Source organism: Arachis stenosperma, chromosome 1, assembly GCF_014773155.1.
Source record: "Arachis stenosperma cultivar V10309 chromosome 1, arast.V10309.gnm1.PFL2, whole genome shotgun sequence".
In the NCBI taxonomy this organism is placed as follows: domain Eukaryota; kingdom Viridiplantae; phylum Streptophyta; class Magnoliopsida; order Fabales; family Fabaceae; genus Arachis; species Arachis stenosperma.
The window spans coordinates 756,582-778,870 of NC_080377.1; the positions used below are offsets into that span (position 1 = coordinate 756,582).

A 22,289-nucleotide genomic window follows, 5' to 3' on the forward strand; every position below is an offset into this window, starting at 1 on the left:
TGGCTCTCACACTCAAGCTCTCGGGTTTCTGGTCTCTCTCAGTACTTTGGTCTCGCACCTGATCGTCGTTGTCACTCTCTATGTCGTCACTGTCTCGCACTCAGTCGCACGCATTTCCCGCAATCGTCATCGCTGTTGGCAGAAGCAACAAGTCCCGAGGATGGTCGTCATCACTCTCTGCCTCATTGTTGTCTCTCACTCAGACGTGCGCATTCCCAGCGCTAGTCATCATCGATAGCAGAAGTAGCGAGTCCCAGTGTTGGTTGTTGTTATCATCTTCCTGTTTTAAGCCTCGCTGTCAACTTCCACCTCCTCGTTACCTTCCTTCATGCAACCAGAAGCTGGTATCTGATTTGGTGAGTTTTAACAAAATTTTTTGTTCTTTCAGTTTCAATTTTGTTGCTGAAAGTTGAATTTGCTGCTAAAAGTTAAATGTGTTGCTGAAATTTGTTACTGATTATCATAATTGAACCTTGAATTTGTTGCTGTCTTGCTGAAATAATCCCTTAGCTTATAATTTTTGTTGCTAAAAATCATCACTAGCTGAATTTGTTACTGATTGAACTTTGAATTTGTTGTTATCTTGCTAACTAATTACTTAGTTAAATTTTTTTGGCTACAAATCAACACTGAGTCAAATATGTTGTTGATTATTATCAGTTATCACTGAACTTTGAATTTGTTGCTGTCTTGTTAAAATAATTACTTAACTAAATTTTTTTGTTGCTAAAAATTATCATAGTTGAATTTGTTGCTGTACGAATATATTCAAATTTGGTTTCTAGTTAGTTTGTTAATCATGAGCAAAATGTTGGTCAAATTCCAAATTTATCCTATGAAGATGTAGACGCCGACTTTGATATTACCCTTGGTAGGGATGGCAAACGGGTCGAAATCCGCCGACTCAGCCCGCGTAACCCGCCATAAAATACGGACTGGGCTGGAAATTTGAAACCGTCAAACTTAAAAAGCTCATCTAACCCGCACCACCTAATCAGCGGGGCAAGTGGACTTTCCCGATGGGCTAGGCATTTTTTTTGTCATGGCCATTTTTTTACAAATTTTTATGATGTTATTGATCTATAAGAAAATGAAGATGATAATTGAAGATGTTTTAAGTTATATTTTGGATTATGTTTTATGTTTGATTGATTATAAACTTGAATATGTTTAATTATATGTTTTGGACAATGTTTGTTTTGCTTTGTACAATGTTGGTTTTATTATTTTGTTTCAAAAAAGTTAGTTTATGATTATGTCGGTTACATATTTATAATTATAAAGACTTTAATGTTTGTGAATTTAGAAATTATAATTTTTTTATATCTTTAGAAATTATATATATTGTTTAATATTTAATAGTTTATAAAAAAAAGAGAGAAATTCAAGACTGCCTCACTAGGCGGGCCAGCCCAGCCCGCCAGATGACGGGTTTTTGGCCGAACGGGACAGACTTTTTCGTTTGTCACCCCTATTCCTTAGAAGTACTTTGTACTAGTGACTAGTTTTTTTTTTGTATTATTAGTTATGTCTAAAAATTGATACTTAATTGTTATTAATATTGTTAGAATATAATTAGGATCAGTTAGAATCAATTAGTATTATTTAGTATATCTGAATATTTATTATAGGAGATTATGTCTTTATTATTACGATTCTTTTAGTACCCATAAATACCCTTTATATTGTATCATTCCAGACAACTTGAATAGACAACTTGAATATACAACTTGAATAAACTCAATAATACACAAATTCTTTCTCCAATTTAGTCTCTTGTTTCTAACAAATATGTTTATAAAGATATGCGTTTAATTTAATTATATTTTTATATTTTTATATTTTTATTTAATTATAATTGAATTAAGAGAATAAACCAATAATCTATCGATTAAACTAGTAATTCAGTGACTCAATTATATAAGTGGATCACTTACCAATTCGATTCTGATATCTATGTAATAAACCTTTTCTTCCGCATTAGCCGCCACACTCATTTCAAGATATTTGCATCATTTCATTGATGTTTCCATCAACTCTTACCTCTCATTGCTACCCACAAACAACGGAAACAAAATAAAAGAAAGCTTTTTCTTCCGTATTTGGCTCATTCTCTCATTACTCATCAATTTTCTCACGCACATCGTTCCGCCACTGTCCTCACCTTCCTTATAATTTCTTTGTCTTATTTCTTTTGCTACTCACGCTGCCGTTGTCTGCCTTGACTCTTTCTTTTCACCGTCTCTAACTTCGTGACTAATACTATTTTGCCTTCTTCCTTTTCTTGCATTTGATTATCTATATCTGTAGATCTGTCTCTTAGTTCCTCGCGTTGATTCTTTTCTTTTTCTTTTTTTCACTAACAAAAAGCATCATTTTGTCAAAACCGTCCGATTTTCAATTCGATCCAATTTACCAATTTTCAGATGATTTTTTGGTTTACCACCGATTCAAAAATTAGATGATTCTAGTGACGAATCGAACCAGATTAAATATTGATTTCTAATTGAACTAGTTTGATCGGCTAGTTCGCACGGTTTCAAAACCTTTTCAATAACTAGTAGTCTATCTACATTTTTTTTTCTTTTTTATATATGGTATATATTATAAAATGATAATCATTATTAAATTAGTCAAAGTTTTAAGAATAAAAAAGAATATATTTGTTGCGTCCCGGCCCAGCTGATCTCATAGCCGATCCGCCCCAACACATGATCTGACCCGACCCGAGCGGACAGTCAGCGAGACACCACACGCCTGGACCCTGACCCAAACACCTCTCCTCCAGGGAGCCAGCTACTTGACAGCTAGGGTTAGAAAAGTTCCGGAAGGTGGGTCTGCCCTCGTAGGACCCACCCCAATAGGGAGGGCCCTACCCCTCCCCCAAGGTACGTCACTACCACCACTACTCACTGCCATATGTAATATTTCCTGACTTGAGCGTTGGAGTGTCATTGCAAGTGGCTTCCCCCATACTTCGCGAAGAGCTCGGGAGATCGTCTACCCACACATCTCGTACAAAGGCTAAGATCCAGGCTAATATCTACCTCCTTACTTGGAGCATCTCCTCAACCCGTCCGGAGTACTGAAGAACCGAACAATATTCAACATGTTTATAAATACTTTTTGATATTTCTAATTTTTTTTAATTGTATATTTCAAGAATAATATTAGTTGACCGATATCATTTTCTTATTTTTTGTCACACATTTAAACCAGCATCAGCCAACTCTTTTTTTTTTTGTTTTTTACACTAAAAATATTAGCCTCGACATTTTTCTTTTAACCTGTAGTTCTATCTCCATATATCGATATATAATATTTGTACATGTAGTTCTTATTAGAAAATCCAAGACAATAAATTATATAGGAAAAACAAACAAAACAAAAGATGAAACATGAATTAAATACCCAAAAAACTTTTAGCCTATATAACATAACAAGCATATATTAATGTTCGTCATCGCACAATACTCTATACTTCTCACATAACACATACACTACTAATCTGCCTCTCGTTTTGAAAAAGGTTGACGGCGGTGAAAAGATCAATAAAACCAAAGTGAAACAAAAAAGAAAGAAACACAAAAATTGATACTAAAAATTACGAATTTACTTTTGTAAAGAGGAAAGGCCGTATTATGAAAAAGGCAAATGAAATAAAAGCTTTATGTGATACTAAGATATGCAGAATTTCATTAGCAAAGATGGCACCACCAACGAGTGCAAATCTGTAATGATCAATATTGACATCACATAAAGTTCTTATTTCATTTGCCTTCTTCATGTATAACCTGTTTTCTTTGCAAAAACGAGTTAAAAATTTTTTTTAGTATCAATCTTCTTCATCTCTCTCTTTTGTTTTTCTTTGATTTTCATGATCTTTTCACCACCACCCTTCATTTTCAAAACAAGAAGTAGATTTGTAGTGTATGTATTATGTGAGAAGTATGGAGTGTTGTGTGATAATGAAGATTAATGTGTTTTGTTAGGTTTATATAGGCTCATAAAATTTGGGTATTTAATTCATGTTCTATTTTTTTGTTGTATTTGTTTCTCTCACATAATTCATTATTTTGGATTTTCCAAAAAAAAAAAAAAACTATACACGCAGATATTAAATACCAATATATGGAGATAAAATTATGGATTAAAAAGAAAATGTTGTGTAGCCAATATTTTTAGCGTAAAAAAAGAGAAAAGTTGACTAATGTTGGTTTAAATATAAAATAAAAATTGTTATATTAATATATTTGTGTATAAATATATGTGTGGTTTAATATATTTTTAATATATATTTATATTTTAATATGTATTTTATACTGGTGGCTAATTTCAGGAGCTGATTTTAGTATACATATAGCCATCAATAAAAAAATATATGTCACCTACTATTTTTCTTTAAAAATATAGTTTAAAAAATTATTACAAATATCTTAAAAGTATTTATAATAATGTTGAATATATTCTTTTTTATATATGATATATATTATAAAATGGTAATTAATATGAAATCATTCATAATTTTAGGAATGAAAAATCAAAAGCATTAATTAGAAGAAACTATTGATTTCTATCGTGAAAAAAAAAATTAACTAGAATTACTTTTAAAGTGAAATAATTTGAAATTTTATTTTGCCCTTTTGTATTTTGACTAAATTTTAAAATTATTTCAATTCTAAAGAAAACCAAGCGAAAAATACCTCCTATTTCTGTGTGGAAGTGAACTCCGAGGTATAGTTTGTTCTGCTAGTCCTTGAACTTGCTTTCCTCGGGGGTGAGAGGAAGGAACATCGTCTTCTTATAAGGACGGCGGGCACCTGCAAAGGACTCCAACGCTCAAGCTAGTAAGAATAGAAGATAAATATGAGTGCCTATCTAGGTTGGCTGATTTTATAGGATAAATCCGTTAGGAGAGTAAAACATGTACTCTCCACGTACTCCTGATACAGTACGTGTGTATTTCGTTTTAACCAGATTCCGATTTATAGTTTTACCTGAGTCGAATTATAGCCAACGGACGGATCACCTCCTAATTAAAGTGCATTTTTAATCAAATTTAAATCTTTTTAAATTTCATAACATGAAATTTAAGTGACCAACAGTTTTTGTTAGGAGTAAAACACATTAATAATTTATTGAGTAAAGTGTTGTTTTTATCCCAATGTCTGGGGTAAGTCCTAAAGTTGTACCTAACGTTTTATTCGTTCTATTTTTGTCCCCAACGTTCCAAAATTGATTCAATGTTACCCCACCGTTAATTTCACTGACGGAACACTAATGGAGTAGCCTACGTGGACACGTTTGTCCACTCTGGCAAACTTTGCCCTTGCTGACCGTTATTGAGAATTTGAAAAAAAAAAATTAATTTAAAAGGCTGATGAAACCCTAATTTCATGGTGCCCCTGGTGTAGCTTCTTCTTCTCACCATCGCCGTCTCTGTTGCAGTTGGTGGCTGACTCCATGGCATCGCAAGGCTCCCAGGCGGCGCGTAGTAGCAGCGCTTCAGGTAGAAACAGCAGCCAAGGTCGTCGACGGAGAACAACTTGTTACTGTGGTGAGAGGCCAGTGCTTGCAACTTCGTCAACGGTAGAGAATTCGGGGCGGAGGTTCTGGGGCTGTGTTAACTATGGGGTAAGTAGAAAAATGAATCATTGGGTATGACTGTTATTTGGTTTTCTGATTGGGATTTTGCTTTGGTTTTTGCCTAGATTGGAGAAGAGTGTGGGTACTTTGTGTGGACAAAGTCAGAGCAAGATCCACAAGTTGCTCGATTGAAAAGAAAAATCACAGGTTTGAAGGATAAAGTGACAACAGTTGAGAAGATGTTGACAATGGCAGTAGCAGTTGGTCTGGTTGGATGGACATGTGCTATAATATTACTGTGTGAAAAATTTTCATCAACAAGAAATGGGAGGTTCTTTTTGCAATAAGGCTACAAAACATAGTGGCTAGTGTAATGTGTTAGCAATATGTTATCTGGATTTTGGGGTGTAATGTAACCTGTTGATTGAATGATGTTGAATGAAAATTTATCGTTATCCACTTTTCTGTGTTCAATTTACATTCTCATGGTACAAACAGTGAGGTAACTATCAGCAGAAATGATTAAATGAAACATTCACCCAGATCAAACATAAATCGTTAACCTCAACCATATGGCATAGATAGGCAATAGTCAGCAACTTAACCAACATACATTCCAAAGTAGATGTCATAGAACTGGAAATATAAATAAACCTAGATGATAAACTGTGTTTTTGTTATAGCAGCAACAAAAACAAATTTAAAAAAGTGAAACCAACAACTATAATTTTTAGGCTGATACAAAATGCAAAATACAAAAGTTGTAACAAGTCAAAGAAAGTCATTCCACATTCTTCCATGCTCTTGGTGGAGTCTTGGCCATAAATCTGAGCTGGGATTGGGTCACCCTCTTCACTGGGCTTGGCATAACTGTTTGAGTTGTTGGGGCTGGTATAGAAGCAGTCTGTGAATGAACCACCTTGGTCCTTTTCGAAGCAGCTTGTGATTGTTGGGAGCTCACAGCTGGCTTCCTCTTTGGGTGTGAAGGTGGTATGTTCTTGTTGTCCTTTTGCTTCCTACTTCCACTCTCAGTAGCCTTACCAGAAGCTGTCTTGGCAGATAGTTTGGAGCTTTTTTTGACCCCTTGCCGAGACTTCCCCTTTGAAGTAGAAGTAGTAGCATTCTTAACCTGGGCACAAAACAGATGGGTAGATAATTCAATGACCACAACAACCAAACACACAACTAAAGAGAAGAATAAATAAGTAATGATATATTGTTACAGTTGGGTTTGAAGTGACTTTGCGCTTCTTTAGACAACTCCTTTTGTTATGACCAGAGCATAAACAATAAGAACACCTCTGTTGTTGCCCTTCCCGAGATAGTCCAGTCCTAGTAGCTTGCTCATCAGCACCTCGTGCCCTCTTCTTATTTGGCCACCCAATGGGTTTTCTATAAATTGGAGGCAACACATCCTCGAATTGAGTTCTCTCCCAAAGGTTGGGCCCATTAACAGGAAAGACAACATGCTGGTAGCAGGAGATGTATGCAGTCTTTTTGTAGTAGTCAGCCACATAGATATCCATAATGAAGCACATTTTTCTTATACATGTCATTGCATGTGCACAAGAAATTCTAGACAGTTGAAACTTCCTACATGAGCACTCATGATGCCTAAGATCAACCACAAATTTTTTCTTACCCCCCTGGATGCTAACAACCTCATATCTATCACGTTCAGCATACACACTCACCCAATTCGCACTTAGTTCTGCCTGTTTTTCTACCTTAATTCTAATTCGGGGTAAGACATCTCTGTTATAAGGCACTATTTTGTCCCTATTGTCAGCACAACATTTCATTATGTAAATCTTAACACTAAAATAACTCATCTCTTCTGCTACTTTTCCTATTACAAACACCATAGAAAAACGGTAATCAATGTGCATGGCAGAAATTGTAAATCAAAAAATTCTACTTACATCAACAACCCCAAACCCTAACAGCAATAACATTGCAATTGCAGAAACCCTATGCATTAACATCTTTACTTGCATGAACTATTCCAGTCAAACGAAAATCAAGCAAACATTGTACATACCTTTTCGCTCTGTGTCGTTTCAAAGTTTTCAGTATCACCAAGACGGGGTAAAGCTCTCGTGTGTAGGTAACACCAAAGCACGAACTCGCTTCAATCCGTCTTCTTCCTTCGTAATCGAGCGCGAAAAAGACAGGATGAATAATCGATAGGATTCAGGGAGTGTGGGTGGAATGTCAAGTGTTTCGTTTTCCTTCCTCTCCTCTGAATGCAAGCGTTTTGTATGGGGAAAGAAAACATTACGCGCGAAGTGAACCCAGGGTCATCACACACGTTTGGGATTACTAACATCTCGCGTCCACGTAGGCAGCTCTGTTAGTGTTCCGTCAGTGAAATTAACGGTGGGGTAACATTGAATCAATTTTGGAACGTTGGGGACAAAAATAGGACGAATGAAACGTTAGGGTCAACTATAGGACTTACCCCAAATGTTGGGGACAAAAATAACACTTTACTCTAATTTATTTCAACCTCAAAATTACATCAATATCCTGTTTTATGATTCTATATAAGTCAAAATAACTTAACTTAATTTACACTCCTTCAATGTAAATCGAATCAATTGATGTCAATTTAGAAATATACCTGATAAATCAAATGAATTGGATTCAATTTAGTGTAGAAGCAATCCGTATTTAATGTAAATCGATACAACTAGATTTAATTTATTACAACATAAATATCAATAAAAAATACTCCCATTTGAATTCAAATAAAATATCAAAAAATCAAAATGAAATGAATTAGAATAAAAATCCAACTTTTGTATTTTAGTTCAAATTCCTGAATGTCTACATTTTATAAAACTATAAATTTCAAATGGAATAATAAATAATTTTTAAAAATTTATTAAAAAATATCTTTTGAATAATTAGTATCTAAAGAATCATTACCGAAACTTTTGGTGTTAAAAAAATTAATATAAAATATAGTCCTCTAAAGTGGCATAGGAGTTAAAACTTGAATTTTTTTCAAATTCAGAAATAACATATAGTTATACATTATAAAATGGCCAACTATATTTATATAATATATACTTTGAGAAATAATTAAAATATTATCTTAATTAAATTATTATTTAATTTATGAAATTAAGCTAAATATAAAACTTATCCTGTGAAAAATTTAAATTTAAATTAGAAGTAATGTCATTTACTACAAAATTATTGTTTGACTTAATAGTATATTTTATTTATGATAATTTTAAATAATACTCTTTCAAAATGAAACAATTTCAAAATTTAGTCAAAATACAAAAATTGAAAAAAAATCTCAAAATATTTGACTTAAATGTAATCCTAATTAATGTTTTGATTTTTTTTTTCACGATATAGTTAATGCTTTTCTCTAATTAATGGTTTTGATTTTTTCATTCCTAAAATGTTAACTAATTAGTAATTTCATAAAAATCATCCTTTTATAAATATTTTTAGATTTTCTAATTATTTTTTTAACTATATTTTTTAAAGAGAAATGTTACGTGACATAAAATGTTTTCCTTTTTTACCTTATATTTAAACCAACACTAGCCAACCCCCTTTTTTACACTAAAAATAATATTGGTTGCACGGTATTTTTTTTTTAGGGAATTATTAGAATAAAGATGTTCAAAATATTTTTTTTAAGATGTTTTTTAGTAATTAAAATTTAATATATATAATCGATTAAATCGTATTATTTTTTATTAAAATTAGGCCAAACAAATTAATTTGACCAAAAAAATAGTTAATTAAATCTTGAACTGGTATAAATTAATATTTTTTTAGAAAATTAGTACAGTATAATTATTATAAAAAATGACTAAAATGTTCCTATTTTACATATATATATATATATATATATATATATATATATATATATATATATATAAGAATATTTTAGTCATTTTTTATAATAAAGATATTGTAATCATTTTTTATAAAAAAATAATATTAATTTAGACCGATTTAAAATTTGATTCAGTATTTTTCGGTTAAATTAATTTGTTTGACCTAATTTTGTCAAAAATAACACAATTTAATTAATTTGTATTAAATTTTAATTACTAAAAAAGTTTTATAAAAAATATTTTAGACATCTTTATCTAACTGACTCCCTTTTTTTTAACCCATGATTTTATTTTCTTATATTGGTATCTGATATTTTTGTGTGTAATTCTTTTAGAAAATTCAAAATAATGAATTATATGAGAGAAACAAATGAAACAAAAGATGAAATATCAAATATGAATTAAATACCACAAAAGTTTAGAAGTCTATATAAACGTAACAAAACACATTAATCTTCATTATCACATAACACTCCATAAAAGTTTTATGTGATGCTGATATTGATTTGAGATGATAATGTCCAAGGTGGATATGCAGAACTTCATTGAAAAGAGCAATTCACTTATGGATCGTCTGAATGCCGAGAAAGAACGAGCTGAATCGCTTTCTAAGATTTTGAAGACAATTAGAAATGATGGCAGCATCACTAACTGGTGGGATTACAATGGTGAAAATCATGAAAAAAACAAAAAGATAAAGAAAGCTCTTTTGGGTCTTCAGAATGTTTTGAAGAATCAAAAGAGTAAATTAGCTAAGAGATCATAATCTTATTATTTAATTTTATTAATGTTCATGCATCTATGCTATGGTATTATTATATATTATTTCAATTTCGTAATAATATGAATTTCAGTTTTGTTTAAAAAATCTCATTTTCTCTTATGTATGTTATTGGCCTAAAAAAATCAACTAACCAAATATTTTCTCTTTTCTTTTCATATAAATAAAAATAAAAAATATAGAGTTGTTAATATTTCCACTAAAAAGATTATTGGTCAGTTAAATTTTGTATTATGAAATTTGAAAAGATTCAAAATAAATTACATATGAACTCTAATTAGGAGGCCTTTTTTTCCATTGATTTTCTTTAGAAAAGAAACAACTTTAAAATTTAGTCAAAACCCAAAAAGGCAAAATAAAATATCAAAATATTTTATTTAAAAGCAATTCTAGTTAATTTTTTTTCGCACGATGCAATTAATCTTTTTTTCTAATTAATGTTTATTTTTTCTGCACGATACAGTTAATTCTTTTTTCCAATTAATGTTTTTGATTATTCATTCCTAAAACTTTGACTAATTTCATAATAAATATAATTTTAGAATATATACCATATATAAAAAGAATATAGTCAACATTTTTATAAATGCATTTAGATATTTTCAATTATTATTTTAACTATATTTTTAAAGTGAAACTAGTGTAGTTTCTGTGTTTTCTACAAGATAATACATAAAAATATATAAAAAAAATTATTAAAAAAATAAAACAAAAAAATTATATAATAATTATCATTATAAATATTTTATAAAGTTATAATTAAAAACAAAATTTAATAATTTTCAATGTTTAAAATTGTTGAATTTGAAAACTTATGTTAAAATAATATGATTAACAAATATTATTAAAATTATTAAAAAGTATTTAATAAATTACTTTCAATTGATTGTTTGATAAATTTGGTTTGTGTGGAGGAAAGAAAATTTATATTTTTAACATAGTTATTGCAAGTCCAATTTGACCACTAAACAAGTTTATAATACAAATTTATTTCAAATCATGTGGCTGAATTTTAAAAGAGTAGTGAAACCAATTGGCCCAAGAAGCAAATGCAAAGTCCAAATCAATACTTATTTTGGTCCAACAAAATCCTTGATCCGAAATAAAAGAAGAAAGAAAGAAATGGACCAAGCACTCTTTGGTTACCTACTCCTTTGATTCAAGTAACATATTTTCCAAGTTTCAATTCAATTTGATTTAATTTCTTAGTAACTAGAATTTGGATTTCAATTTGATTTAATTTACTAAGAAGAGTTATTATAAAAGGATAAGGCAGGCTGTTTTGCAGTTTGACAAGAAATTCAATTAAAAGACTCATTTTGAACTATTTAACCTAAAACACCCATAGACAAAAGAGGATGCAATTTTTTTAAGAAGTTGTGGGCAAGACGATAGTGCCACAAGTGAAGAGTATATGGAGAGGAAATGACACAGAGATTTGACGTAGAGGGAACATGAAGATTCTTGAGGTCAAACAAACGTCCGACCTTACAACCAGTCTCGATGATCTTTTTCGTCCGACGATTCTGCACATGACAACCAGAAATAGAAAAAATAACATCAAAACCGAGTTCAAAAGTTAACTAACAGAGATAAGATTAAAATTCAATTTTGGAATAAGATAAGTATCAGGAAGATGAATATTGGACTGTGAAATAAACCCGTGATGTGTTGCATGTAGGAGGGAACCATTAGCCGTATTGACAGAAGGTACATTTGTAGTGGTAGAAAACGATGAAAAAAGATTACGCAAAAGAGACATATGATTAAAACAACGTGAATCAAAATACCATTTAGAATTACCTGGAGGGGTGAAAAAGAGCAGCAGGGGTATTACCAAAAAAGAGAGAAGTTGCTTAAGAAGAGATTCAGTGTCTGATGGAGAGACAGATGGTGTGTTGAGAGAGATAGAATGGGTGGACTCAGTAGTAGCAGCAGCAGAAACAGGCACATGCGGAGAGTTGTTGGGACGAGTTTGATACTTGTTCTGATTTGAACGTGGTGGTCTAGTAGAACAGGTAGTAATCAAGTGACCCAAGAGCTTACAATAATGGCAGAATAGTTTTGGGCAATTGGAGCCAATGTGACCTTTTTGTTTTTCACTTACGACATTCAATAGAGGGACAGTCGGAGAAGGAATGCCCAGGACGGTTACAATCTCGACAGATTTTCCCCTTTCTATAGGTGGCAGCAAAAACAATTTCACTCTTAGAACGAGTCAATCCTAAGCGCGTTTCATTAGACTTAAGAGGAGTAAGAGCATCTTCAAGACTAGGCAAGGGATTCTGATGAAGAAAAGAAACCCTGATCGGCTCATAGTCATCAGTATGTGCCGTAAGAAATTGGATGAGACGTGTCCGGTTTTGATAATCCTCATATGCCTTAGCATCAGTGGGATCTTTAAGACCAAGCTCACAAGAGGTCAATTGATCCCAAATAATTTTCATCTGAGCAGGAAAATCAAAAACTGTTTGCCCACGTTCTTGCTTAAGACTATGAAGCTCCTTTAGCAGTTGGTATTGATGAAGAGATCAGAAATAGTATAACGCTTTGCCAAATGATCACATACCTTTTTAGCAGTTTCAAAATGCTCAAATTGTAAATGAATGCCAGGAGTAGAAGTGTTGCGAAACCAAGTGATAACAGAAATAAAGGACAACAGGAATAGGCTAAAAAAACATCTGATTTCTCCATAATAACAGAAACAAAGGCGAAAAAAGAAGAAACGGCACATTCGGGGCAGAAAATGAGAAAACAGATGGCAAAATCGGAAAGAACTCACCAAAAAATCTTAGAGAGGGTCCCACTATCTGCCACGCCAGCTGCCACGTCGGATGACACGTCAGCTACGTACCATGTCAGCAGGAAAGGACACATGGCACAGCGTGATTGGAGGCGGAGAACACATCAGCGCTGACAGGACGGTGGTGCCACGCGGTTGCATATCGGATTGGGTCAGGCACGCGAGTCGAACACGGGTCCGTGGAGCTTCCGTCAGACACGTGGCGCAACAGGAGCTGTTGATCTGGGGCGCTGATCTAACAGCGCTAGAGGCATTTGGAAGGAGAACTTCTTCACGCGAACAGACAACTTTGGACGGCGCGTCCGGCGGTGATTTTGGAGGCGTTGGAAACCTTGCGACGAGGAGAAGGCGATGGTGGCGGCGGTGACGAACCAAGGCATTAGGAAGAAGGCGAAAAGTGAGAACAAAGTACGGTAAGAGGAGACAAAATAAAAGAGCTAAAAACCAATTGTTGCTAAAAAAAAAAATAACCTAAGCTTTTGATACTATGTTAGAAATAAGAGAGCAATCTAAAAAAAATGTTTTGTGTATTATTAGTGTATTGAAAAAAAGTACAATATACAATAAAAACATGTAGCTGTTAGAAGAATCAAAATAATAAAAGTACAAAATCCTATAATTAATATACAAATGTTATATAAATATAAACATACTAATTAATCTAATTTTATTCTAATTATTCTTTTAACATGAACGAACGCTCTCTAATCGGGGATCGCTACAACAAAGTACATAAGCGATTCTATAGACCATTCAAGATAACATAGACAGTGGGCAAGGTGGCTTACCGGTTGAAGTTGTTGTCGTCGTGCTCCCTGCATATATCCAGTGTTCCACGTCTCGGTCCTGAAACAGTACCATGGAGAGCCACCCTTGGAACCACCATCCGCCGTCGATTTGACTTCGTCACTTCAGCCCAAGCCGTTAGCAATTTTGGGGCGGCGGCGTGTTATGTCTTCGGCGGGACCCCGCATCCAAGTTCTGGTGGAGTGGAAAAGAACGGTGCGAGAAGAGACAACCTGGGAAGACATGCTTGAGCTATAGAGGTTGTTTCTCAACATTGACCTTAAGGACAAGGTTATTGTGTAGGAGGGGATATCTGATATCTCTTCTGATGTTTCAAGCCTAAGCAATGAAGATCCAATAGTTGAAGAAATTGTTGAAGCAGTTGATACAGGAAGTGGGCCATTTGGGACTGACTCCAAGAGAAGGAATCGAAAGTAACCCATGTGGATAGATGACTATGTAGTTAGATGAAGTGCATCATAGGGAATAATTAGTTCTGGCAAGTTAGTTACATGAGGGAGATATATTAGAGAGTATAGTCTTTTTGCAGTTAGTTAGAGAAATATTTAAAAATCGTTCTTAGGAGTGGGTTTCCAGCTCGAATAGGGATGTTCGTAACTTCCTGCCTCTTTTACTGTAATTCTAGATTTTCTCTTCTTCATGCCCATATTTATTCATTAATAAATTCATATATTCTTGGAGCAACAGTTACTCTTATAGCACATGCATTACTACTCTATTTCGTTTCAAAAATGGAAAGTGATGGTGAAAAGATCAAAAAACCCAAAAGGAAACAAATGAAATAGATGAAGAAGATTGAGAATATAAAAAGAGAAATGTTAGAAGAGTATCAGAATTTATTATTTTTTGTTATTATTTAGTGATTAACTTAATTCCTTTATTTTAGTTTTTTTAACCTAATAATATACTTTATGACATATTTTTAAATATTGATGGTAATTGATGGTTAAAAATATAATAAATTCTAATAGTCATTTAACATTTTTCGTATGAAAAAATTGTCAAATTGTTTAAATGAAAAAAGAAAGTAACATATACAAAAAAAACAAACCAAATAAGAACTTGAGTTAAGTATGATTTTGGTTCTTAAGATATAGGCCAAAAAAATTTTTTGTCTCCAACTTTTTTCTGTATATAAAATAGTCCTTAAGGTTTAACTTGAATTTAAAATTGTCCTTATGATTTAACTTGATTTTAAATTTTTGGCAGCGAAAGCGGAGGTAGAGATAAATGGTAGCTTCTTCTTTTTTTCCCTCTTCGCAGGAGCAGAAACAGAAACATACACTCTCCTTCTCTTATTTTTTTTATTTTATAATTTTTTTGTTATAAGTAATTTAGTCCAAAATTTTAAAATTTAAGTAACAATGACGATTTTAAAATTTAATTTTAAACTTTAGAGACAGTTTTTTATACAAAAATATTAATAACGAACAAAATCTTTTACCTATACTTTAAAAACTAAAATCGTATTTAACTCTAATTATATCTACCCAACCTCTTACAAGGATCAATTTCGCCATTAGTATATAAATTAAATATGTGTATACTATGGTATAGTCTAACGTTTCACATAAAATGTACTGTTAACCATGGGTGCACTAGGGAACTAGTCAATGAATGATGAAGGCAACGAGCATTGAAAACGTGGTCAATTCATTAAATTTGAAAAGTCAACGAAAGCCCAAATAAATAGGTGAAAATTGAAGTAGTTCTGAAATTTCGCATCATTTACATTCCATCACCATTGGTTTAAACTTTGAACTAGGACGCCTCACATATAATTATTCACAATGTAGTTATTACTCTCTTTAAGGCTAACTTATTTATTTATTTCTCACTTTTCCACTTCTATAAAGTACTAATCTGCATAGATACACGACAGTTATTCTCTACTATGAGCCTTGTCTTACAATTGTGTTGTCTCTTCTAACTTCATTTATCTGATTACCTATATATATAATTTATTTGCCTATTTTGTGAATTTTAAGTAGTTATTACCTCGAAATAACCACGATGGGGAGAATATTAATGCAGTATATATCAACGAAAAAGGATTCCATTATTGCTAGTTCAATTGATTCTGATATAAATGATTTCAAGGTTACAGCGACAAAGCTCTTGTACAATGCAACTATGCTTGGAGGAGTTGGGTCTAGCACTTCTTTTCTTAAAGGACTTGCCTCCTTTGCTGCCATGTAAGGTCATCCTTTCCCATTTTGTTAGCCAATAAATTACTACATATATAAGGTGTGTGGAATCTAAACCCTGACACTTGATTAAATTGACGAGTAAATTAACACTCGACCAACCCAAGTTAATTTTGTTTAACAATAATTATATGTTCCATAGTGTTAGAATATAATTAGGATCAATTAGTATTATTGAGTGTATTAAAGTTGTCTATTCAAGTTGTCTAAAATGATATAATATAAAAGAATATTTATAGGTACTAAGAGAATGGTAATAATAAAGACGTAATCTCTTATAATAAATATTCAGATATACTAATTTATACTAATTGATCCTAATTCATCCTAATTATATTCTAATACATAGGAAGCAATAAGAATTAAGAGTCGTTAATAGATTATTGATGACTACATTTAGTATCTAGTATGTTTGCAATAATCCAACAAAAAACAAAAAACTCTTCATGTGCATGTTGGAGCATGAATTTCATATTCTACTATTCATATAAGAATTGAAATTATGAAATGCTCCTTTCTTTCTTCTCATTTATTTGGTTTCTTTCTTCTCTCATTTTGGTTCCAATTAATGGTTCTCCTTTCTTTCAGTTTTGATCTTCCTTGCATAAATTATTCCCCATGTATTGTAGTTTAAGATCATATCTAAAAGGGAAGAAGTTGCCTAATCGTTAGTTCAGAAATTGACATGTCTTATTCACATATATATGATATCAAATCAAAGTTCTATCAGATATCTATACAATTGTTTCTCAAGTTGCATAATATAATTAAGATGCTATGTTGGTCCAAATATAAATAAATTAATATGAAACTCTTTGTTTCAGTTATTTACTGATACTTGATCGCACAAACTGGAGGACCAACATGCTCACTTCATTATTAGTGCCTTACATATTCTTCAGTCTACCTGGGTCAATATTCCACTTTTTTAGGTAATTATTTGTCTAAGTATGCTTTTTCTTTTCTTGATATTTGACATTTGCAGTTTCCACCTTCTCATTTTTATATTACTTAGTTCCATTAATATTGGTTGCAAATTTATTTATACCCATCAGAGGAGAAATTGGAAAATGGATTGCTTCCATAGCAGTGGTGCTGAGACTCTTTTTTCCAAGACACTTTCCCGGTGAGTTTCAAGTAGCTAGAGCTAACAATGCATAACAAAAAATAGGACATTAGAATAACATATTCATCCTTTCTTCACCCTCCCTTCCTTCAAGGTTTGTATTTTTTTAAAAATTTGTAATTGTTTTTAAAATTATTCTTCACATTTATTTTTATTTAATTTTATTCTTAACATTTTTTTATTTATATTAAAATTATTCCTGAATATTAACTTCATTTAAAATGTTTAGAGACAAAATTAAAAATATTTATAGATAATTTTAACACAAATTAAAAATATTAAAGATAAAATTGAATAAATAAAAAATGTTAGAGATAATGAATAAATGTTAGAAGTTTTTTTTTTAAAGAAAAATCACAGAAATTATGGGGAAAAAAAGTAATGTTGAACATGCATGAATTAAACTCATGTAAGATCTAAAGAATTACTTGGTGCAGATGAAATCATGTCAAATTATTATTTTAGTAATTTATATTTTATAGATTAAATTACACAATTAGTCCCTATATTTTTAATGAAATTACAAATTAATCTCTACACTTTAAAAATTTGTAATTAGATCCTTAAAGATAATTAAAATTTACAATTTAATCTCTGTCGTTCAAAAAGTGTTTGATTTAATAAAATATTCTCAGTATATTCTCTATTTTAACAGAATATTTTCAATATATTATGAGAATATTCTGTTAAATCAACACTTTTTGATCGGCAAGAACTAAATTACAAATTTTAATTTTTTCTGGAACTCAATTATAAACTTTTAAAGTGTAGGGACCAATTTACAATTCTACTGAAAGTGTAAAGACCAACCGTGTAATTTAACCTATTTTATAAAATGGTTAATTAAGTTCTCTTACAGATTGGCTAGAACTACCTGGATCAATGATCCTTCTTTTGGTGGTGGCCCCTGACTTCTTTGCTATCAATATGAGGAACAACTGGGTTGGGTTGGCGATAGATCTTGCTATTGGTTGTTACTTACTGCAAGAACATATTAGAGCTTCTGGTGGATTCAGGAATTCTTTCACACAAAAACATGGAATATCAAATACTCTTGGAATCCTCCTACTCTTAGTCTACCCCACATGGGCTTTAGTTATCAGTTGAATATGAAAGGATTATTGTAATACTTACACTAGGTAGCGATGATTTCTCATCTATTAGTAAAAATAAATTTAATGTGGGCATAATCTTAAAAATATATGTATTTGCCTACTTGCCTATAATTAAGCTATGAGTACTAAATAGATATGTTGTTTTCAAGAGAAGAGTTTGTCCGAGCATTCATATTTGAACCACCATTAGTCTTTTAACATCCTAGTTTATATGACTTATAGTTTGCAAATAGGAATTTCTCTCAACTTCAATTTGTAAATTGAGGTAAGTGAATTAGAACGACCAATTTGGCCCAATTTTTAAAGGAAAAATTCGTCTAAAAAATCAATCGTTCTCTAAATTAATTCCTGAAATTTTTTTTAAATCAAATTGATGTTATAAAATTTTAAGTTAATTATGTTAGTTTTTCTATCACTTTTTTTTTCTGTGTCAAAATTTACTAATATAACAAGTTAATTAACAATACAACACACACCTAAGAGTCTTGATTTATTATTAACATAATAATTTTATAAAATTAGATCAAATCAAAACCTAATTGATTAGCTTTAATTTAATAACCTAATCATGTAAATAGTCAATTAGAACTATTAAGTATGTGTTGTGATGTTACACCGTTAGCAATGAAAACGATAGAAGGACTACCATGACTAATTTAAAATCTTTAAAAGACAAATTTAATTAAAAGAGAAAAGGACAAATTAACCCTTAACTTTTTAGTCCACGGATATTTAAGTCCCTAAGGATTTAAAAGTACATTTAACTCTCTGACCTCTTCAAAATCCAAACATATCGATCCCTGAAGCTAATTTGTCTAATTTTAAAAAACTCTCTTACGTGTGTATCCGTATCAACCAAGTTAGTACAACGGGAGTTACATTTGGTTTTTTTCGTTGAATCTAACAAACCCAAGTGACATAAGGGATCGATATATCCAAGTTTTGAAAAGGTCAGGAATTTAAATATATTTTCAAATCTTCGAGAACTTAAATGTCTACGGATCAAAAGATCAATAACTTATTTGTTCTTTTCTCTTAAAAAAAATCTTTCGAGAACCAATTTAAAAAATGAGTGGTCTTTCTATAACTAATTTGACCATTTACTTAATTTTAAAATCATACTTTTTAAGATTTTTAACATTTTGAAACCGCATTTAAAAACTATAGACAGAAATATAAAAGAAAGAAGTGGTTAGAAAAATTCATTTAATTGTGAAGATAGAAAGAAAAACATAAAATTTTCTATTTTAAATATATAAAATTAATGCATTTTTGTGCTTTCTAAAACTGGAGATAGAAAACATCCATCTCTGTCTCTATACTTCTCTCTTGGAAGCAAAATCCAACCGCAGCGAAAGATACAATAACAAGAGCCTTGCTCTGACTCGGGATTTGTTTGAGAGTTGCAATGTTTTAGGTGTACTTTATGAAAGAAGTTTTGCCACTTCTCTCTTCCCTCTATTTTATTTTCCATCCACACCTCCCCAACCAAACAAAGCCCTGGAAATAACTCGTACTACCATTAACAACCCTGTAGCTACCCACGAACCTTGAAAAGTACATTTTCAAGTTGACAGCAGAATCACGATGAACAATAAAATATTACACCTCTCAATAACCCCCTAGTTTTTCCTGAGATCTGAAAATTTTAGCATCAAAGATGGAACTAAAAATGAAGGGAACTTCAACAAGACAACATATCAAACAGGCTAGAGGTAAAATGATTGTTCCCATACTTGCTTAGAATGGCAGGACAGAGCAGCATTCTACACGGAAGAAAAATAATTTACTGTTTTATTTTGTAAATTGAAGTTATAGAAGGAAAGGAAGATTAGGACTTCAACTGTAAAGTGCAGTCCATTTTACTCTTTAGGCCCTTCCCTTCCTCCCTCCATTTCCATCCAAAACACCAACTCACAACCACACACTTTGAATCTTTGATTACTCAAAACCCTCAGTAAACTAATATATACAAAAGATGCTGTTTAATTTACCGATTCAAAAATGGATGTCATTACAGAACACCTACCACCAAGAAGTTGCGGTCCAATTTGGCTTTATATAAATTAGTCACAAAAACATAAATACATGCATGACATACACAAGAACAAGGTCCCAAAGGGAGTACACAAAAGAGAACGCATTAGCAGCAAACATGCTGGAACACTTGCAATAAGCATTTACACAAATTGAACATTCTCATTTAGTTTTGACACATTCAACAGAGAACCCAATGGGGCAGCATTCTCACGCATAAAATCCTTTGTTCTAAATCGTCGAACATGTATACACACACAAAAGCGCACACACGCTTGGACGATATATCGTTTAAGATAGAAGATCTGCAGCTAAACATCCATTACAACACAAAAATGACGGTGATAAGTACAAGTAAACCAATCAACAAAAGCAGATTCTTCAGAGCATTGTCCTCAGGCCTCAGCTCTTGACGTGTCGCTGCCTGCGTAAAGCCTCGAGCATTACCACCTTGGTGTGAAGTAAACCCAAAAGGATACCCCGAAGTTGTTCCATAGACAGTGGCATCATGAAACGGTTGGAATTGAATGTTAAGCAGTGATGGGATAAACCCTCCAAAAGCAGTGGACAGTGTGAAGTTCCCAAATGTTGCCGTAGCCATAGGTATGAATCCGCCCATCAACCCAAACCCATAATTCCCGAACAAATTGGGCCCCGGCTGTTGGGGTGGCGGCTGTGGCGCTGTCTCCGGCCTCTGGCCCGAGGGACGGTGAGGAACCTCCATTCCAGGATAACTCTTAGTCCTAGGATCAGTCTGAGCCTTACCCCTGCCATAAAGAGGAACCAGCTTCTCTTCCTGCACAAGGGCCTTGCACACAGGGCACTCTTGACATTGAGAGTGATGATGCAGCCACATATAAAGGCATGGCCAACAGAATAGGTGCCCACACAGTGTGATCACTGGATCTTGAGCCAAATCAAAGCATATGTTGCATTCAAAATCACCAGCATCATTAGAACCATTGTTCCCTGAGCAAGATGGGCTTGGATGAGACTCTCTTCTCGGCGTTGTTGTTGATTCCCCAAACCCACTAGCCATCAAAGATTTTTCTTTTTCTTTTTCTTTTTCTTTTTTTTTTTTCTTCCTGACCACTCCTTTGAGGAAACTTTTTCCCCAAAAAATGCACAAAACCGAAAACAAAAATTCCTGATCACAACAATTTAAATGGAAAAATAAACGCAGAAATCAACTGCGATATGGAAATCTACGTCAAGAGTTGACGATAACAAGAGCGCAGTTTCTTCGACTAGATCGATCGAAGATGAAAACAATGAGATTACACGTAGATCCACAATTGAATAATTACGGGAAATAGGATTAAAAGATACTGGGAATAGGAAAACTTACGGCTTGGTTGAGAGGAAGATAATCGTTGGCGATGCGGAAAAAGGATTCGAATTCTTGAGTAACCTTCTCCAAAGCCCCAAATTCAAGGGTTACGAAATCCTTCTCGAAAACTCCAGTTGTTTCTGATATTCTTGAATTATTATCTTCTATTTTAGATTTTTTTTTCTTTTTTTTTTCGTTCTTCGTCGAAATTTCCTTTTTTTGTCCACGGTCTTATTTTTATTATTTATTTATTTATAAAAATTATCTTATTAACTCCAGTTGAATTCATGATCTTTTAATTTTAGTGTAAAATATTAGAGTTTTTGTTTTAAATAAACATTTTAAATGTTTTATACTTTTATTTATCGGTATAGGTAATTTAGATATAATATATCTTTTTGTGTCATATTACTTATCTCGTTTACAAATTAATTATAAGAATAATACTATATATTTAAGATTTTTTTGTTAATCAAATTCAATCAAGTTAATTTAATATAACAAAAATCAATTATGACTAACATTAGTCTAAGTTATATTATTTATCTGGTTAAATTTAATTCATAAAAAGATTTAAATGTAGAGCATTATTTTAATTATAATACGTGAGAGTTGACATACTTATTCATAA

General features: G+C 32.1%; 3 protein-coding genes across 4 annotated transcripts; 2 read left to right on the forward strand and 1 right to left on the reverse strand.

Moving 5' to 3' along the window:
* The first annotated feature begins 5,463 nt into the window (after positions 1-5,463).
* LOC130964860 (uncharacterized) lies at positions 5,464-5,933 on the forward strand. Its single transcript, XM_057889906.1, has 2 exons — positions 5,464-5,634; positions 5,712-5,933. Exons 1-2 carry the CDS (start codon positions 5,464-5,466, stop codon positions 5,931-5,933), a joined length of 393 nt encoding a protein of 130 aa, XP_057745889.1.
* Positions 5,934-15,575: 9,642 nt separating this feature from the next.
* LOC130945638 (cold-regulated 413 plasma membrane protein 2-like) lies at positions 15,576-18,529 on the forward strand. The gene is made up of 4 exons (XM_057874344.1): positions 15,576-16,038; positions 16,875-16,982; positions 17,106-17,176; positions 18,036-18,529. The coding sequence occupies exons 1-4, from the start codon at positions 15,857-15,859 to the stop codon at positions 18,281-18,283; spliced, it is 609 nt and encodes a 202-aa protein (XP_057730327.1). The 5' UTR covers positions 15,576-15,856; the 3' UTR covers positions 18,284-18,529.
* Positions 18,530-20,470: 1,941 nt separating this feature from the next.
* Positions 20,471-21,873, reverse strand: LOC130969922 (uncharacterized). 2 transcript variants are annotated; one of them, XM_057895845.1, is made up of 2 exons: positions 21,677-21,873; positions 20,471-21,434 (listed from the first exon to the last, which is right to left on the reverse strand). In XM_057895845.1, the coding sequence occupies exon 2, from the start codon at positions 21,365-21,367 to the stop codon at positions 20,651-20,653; it is 717 nt and encodes a 238-aa protein (XP_057751828.1). In that variant the 5' UTR covers positions 21,368-21,434; positions 21,677-21,873; the 3' UTR covers positions 20,471-20,650. The 2 variants fall into 2 exon arrangements, with proteins under 2 accessions (XP_057751828.1, XP_057751837.1); XM_057895854.1 differs by having other exon boundaries at positions 20,471-21,475.
* Positions 21,874-22,289: the final 416 nt, after the last annotated feature.

Coding starts and splice junctions, on each gene's coding strand:
- LOC130964860 (XM_057889906.1), top strand. CDS start 5,464: ATGGCATCGCAAGGCTCCCAGGCGGCGCGTAGTAGCAGCGCTTCAGGT. Junction 5,635..5,711: donor GGGGCTGTGTTAACTATGGG/GTAAGTAGAAAA, acceptor GTTTTTGCCTAG/ATTGGAGAAGAGTGTGGGTA.
- LOC130945638 (XM_057874344.1), top strand. CDS start 15,857: ATGGGGAGAATATTAATGCAGTATATATCAACGAAAAAGGATTCCATT. Junction 16,039..16,874: donor CTTGCCTCCTTTGCTGCCAT/GTAAGGTCATCC, acceptor TCTTTGTTTCAG/TTATTTACTGATACTTGATC. Junction 17,177..18,035: donor TTTTCCAAGACACTTTCCCG/GTGAGTTTCAAG, acceptor GTTCTCTTACAG/ATTGGCTAGAACTACCTGGA.
- LOC130969922 (XM_057895845.1), bottom strand. CDS start 21,367: ATGGCTAGTGGGTTTGGGGAATCAACAACAACGCCGAGAAGAGAGTCT.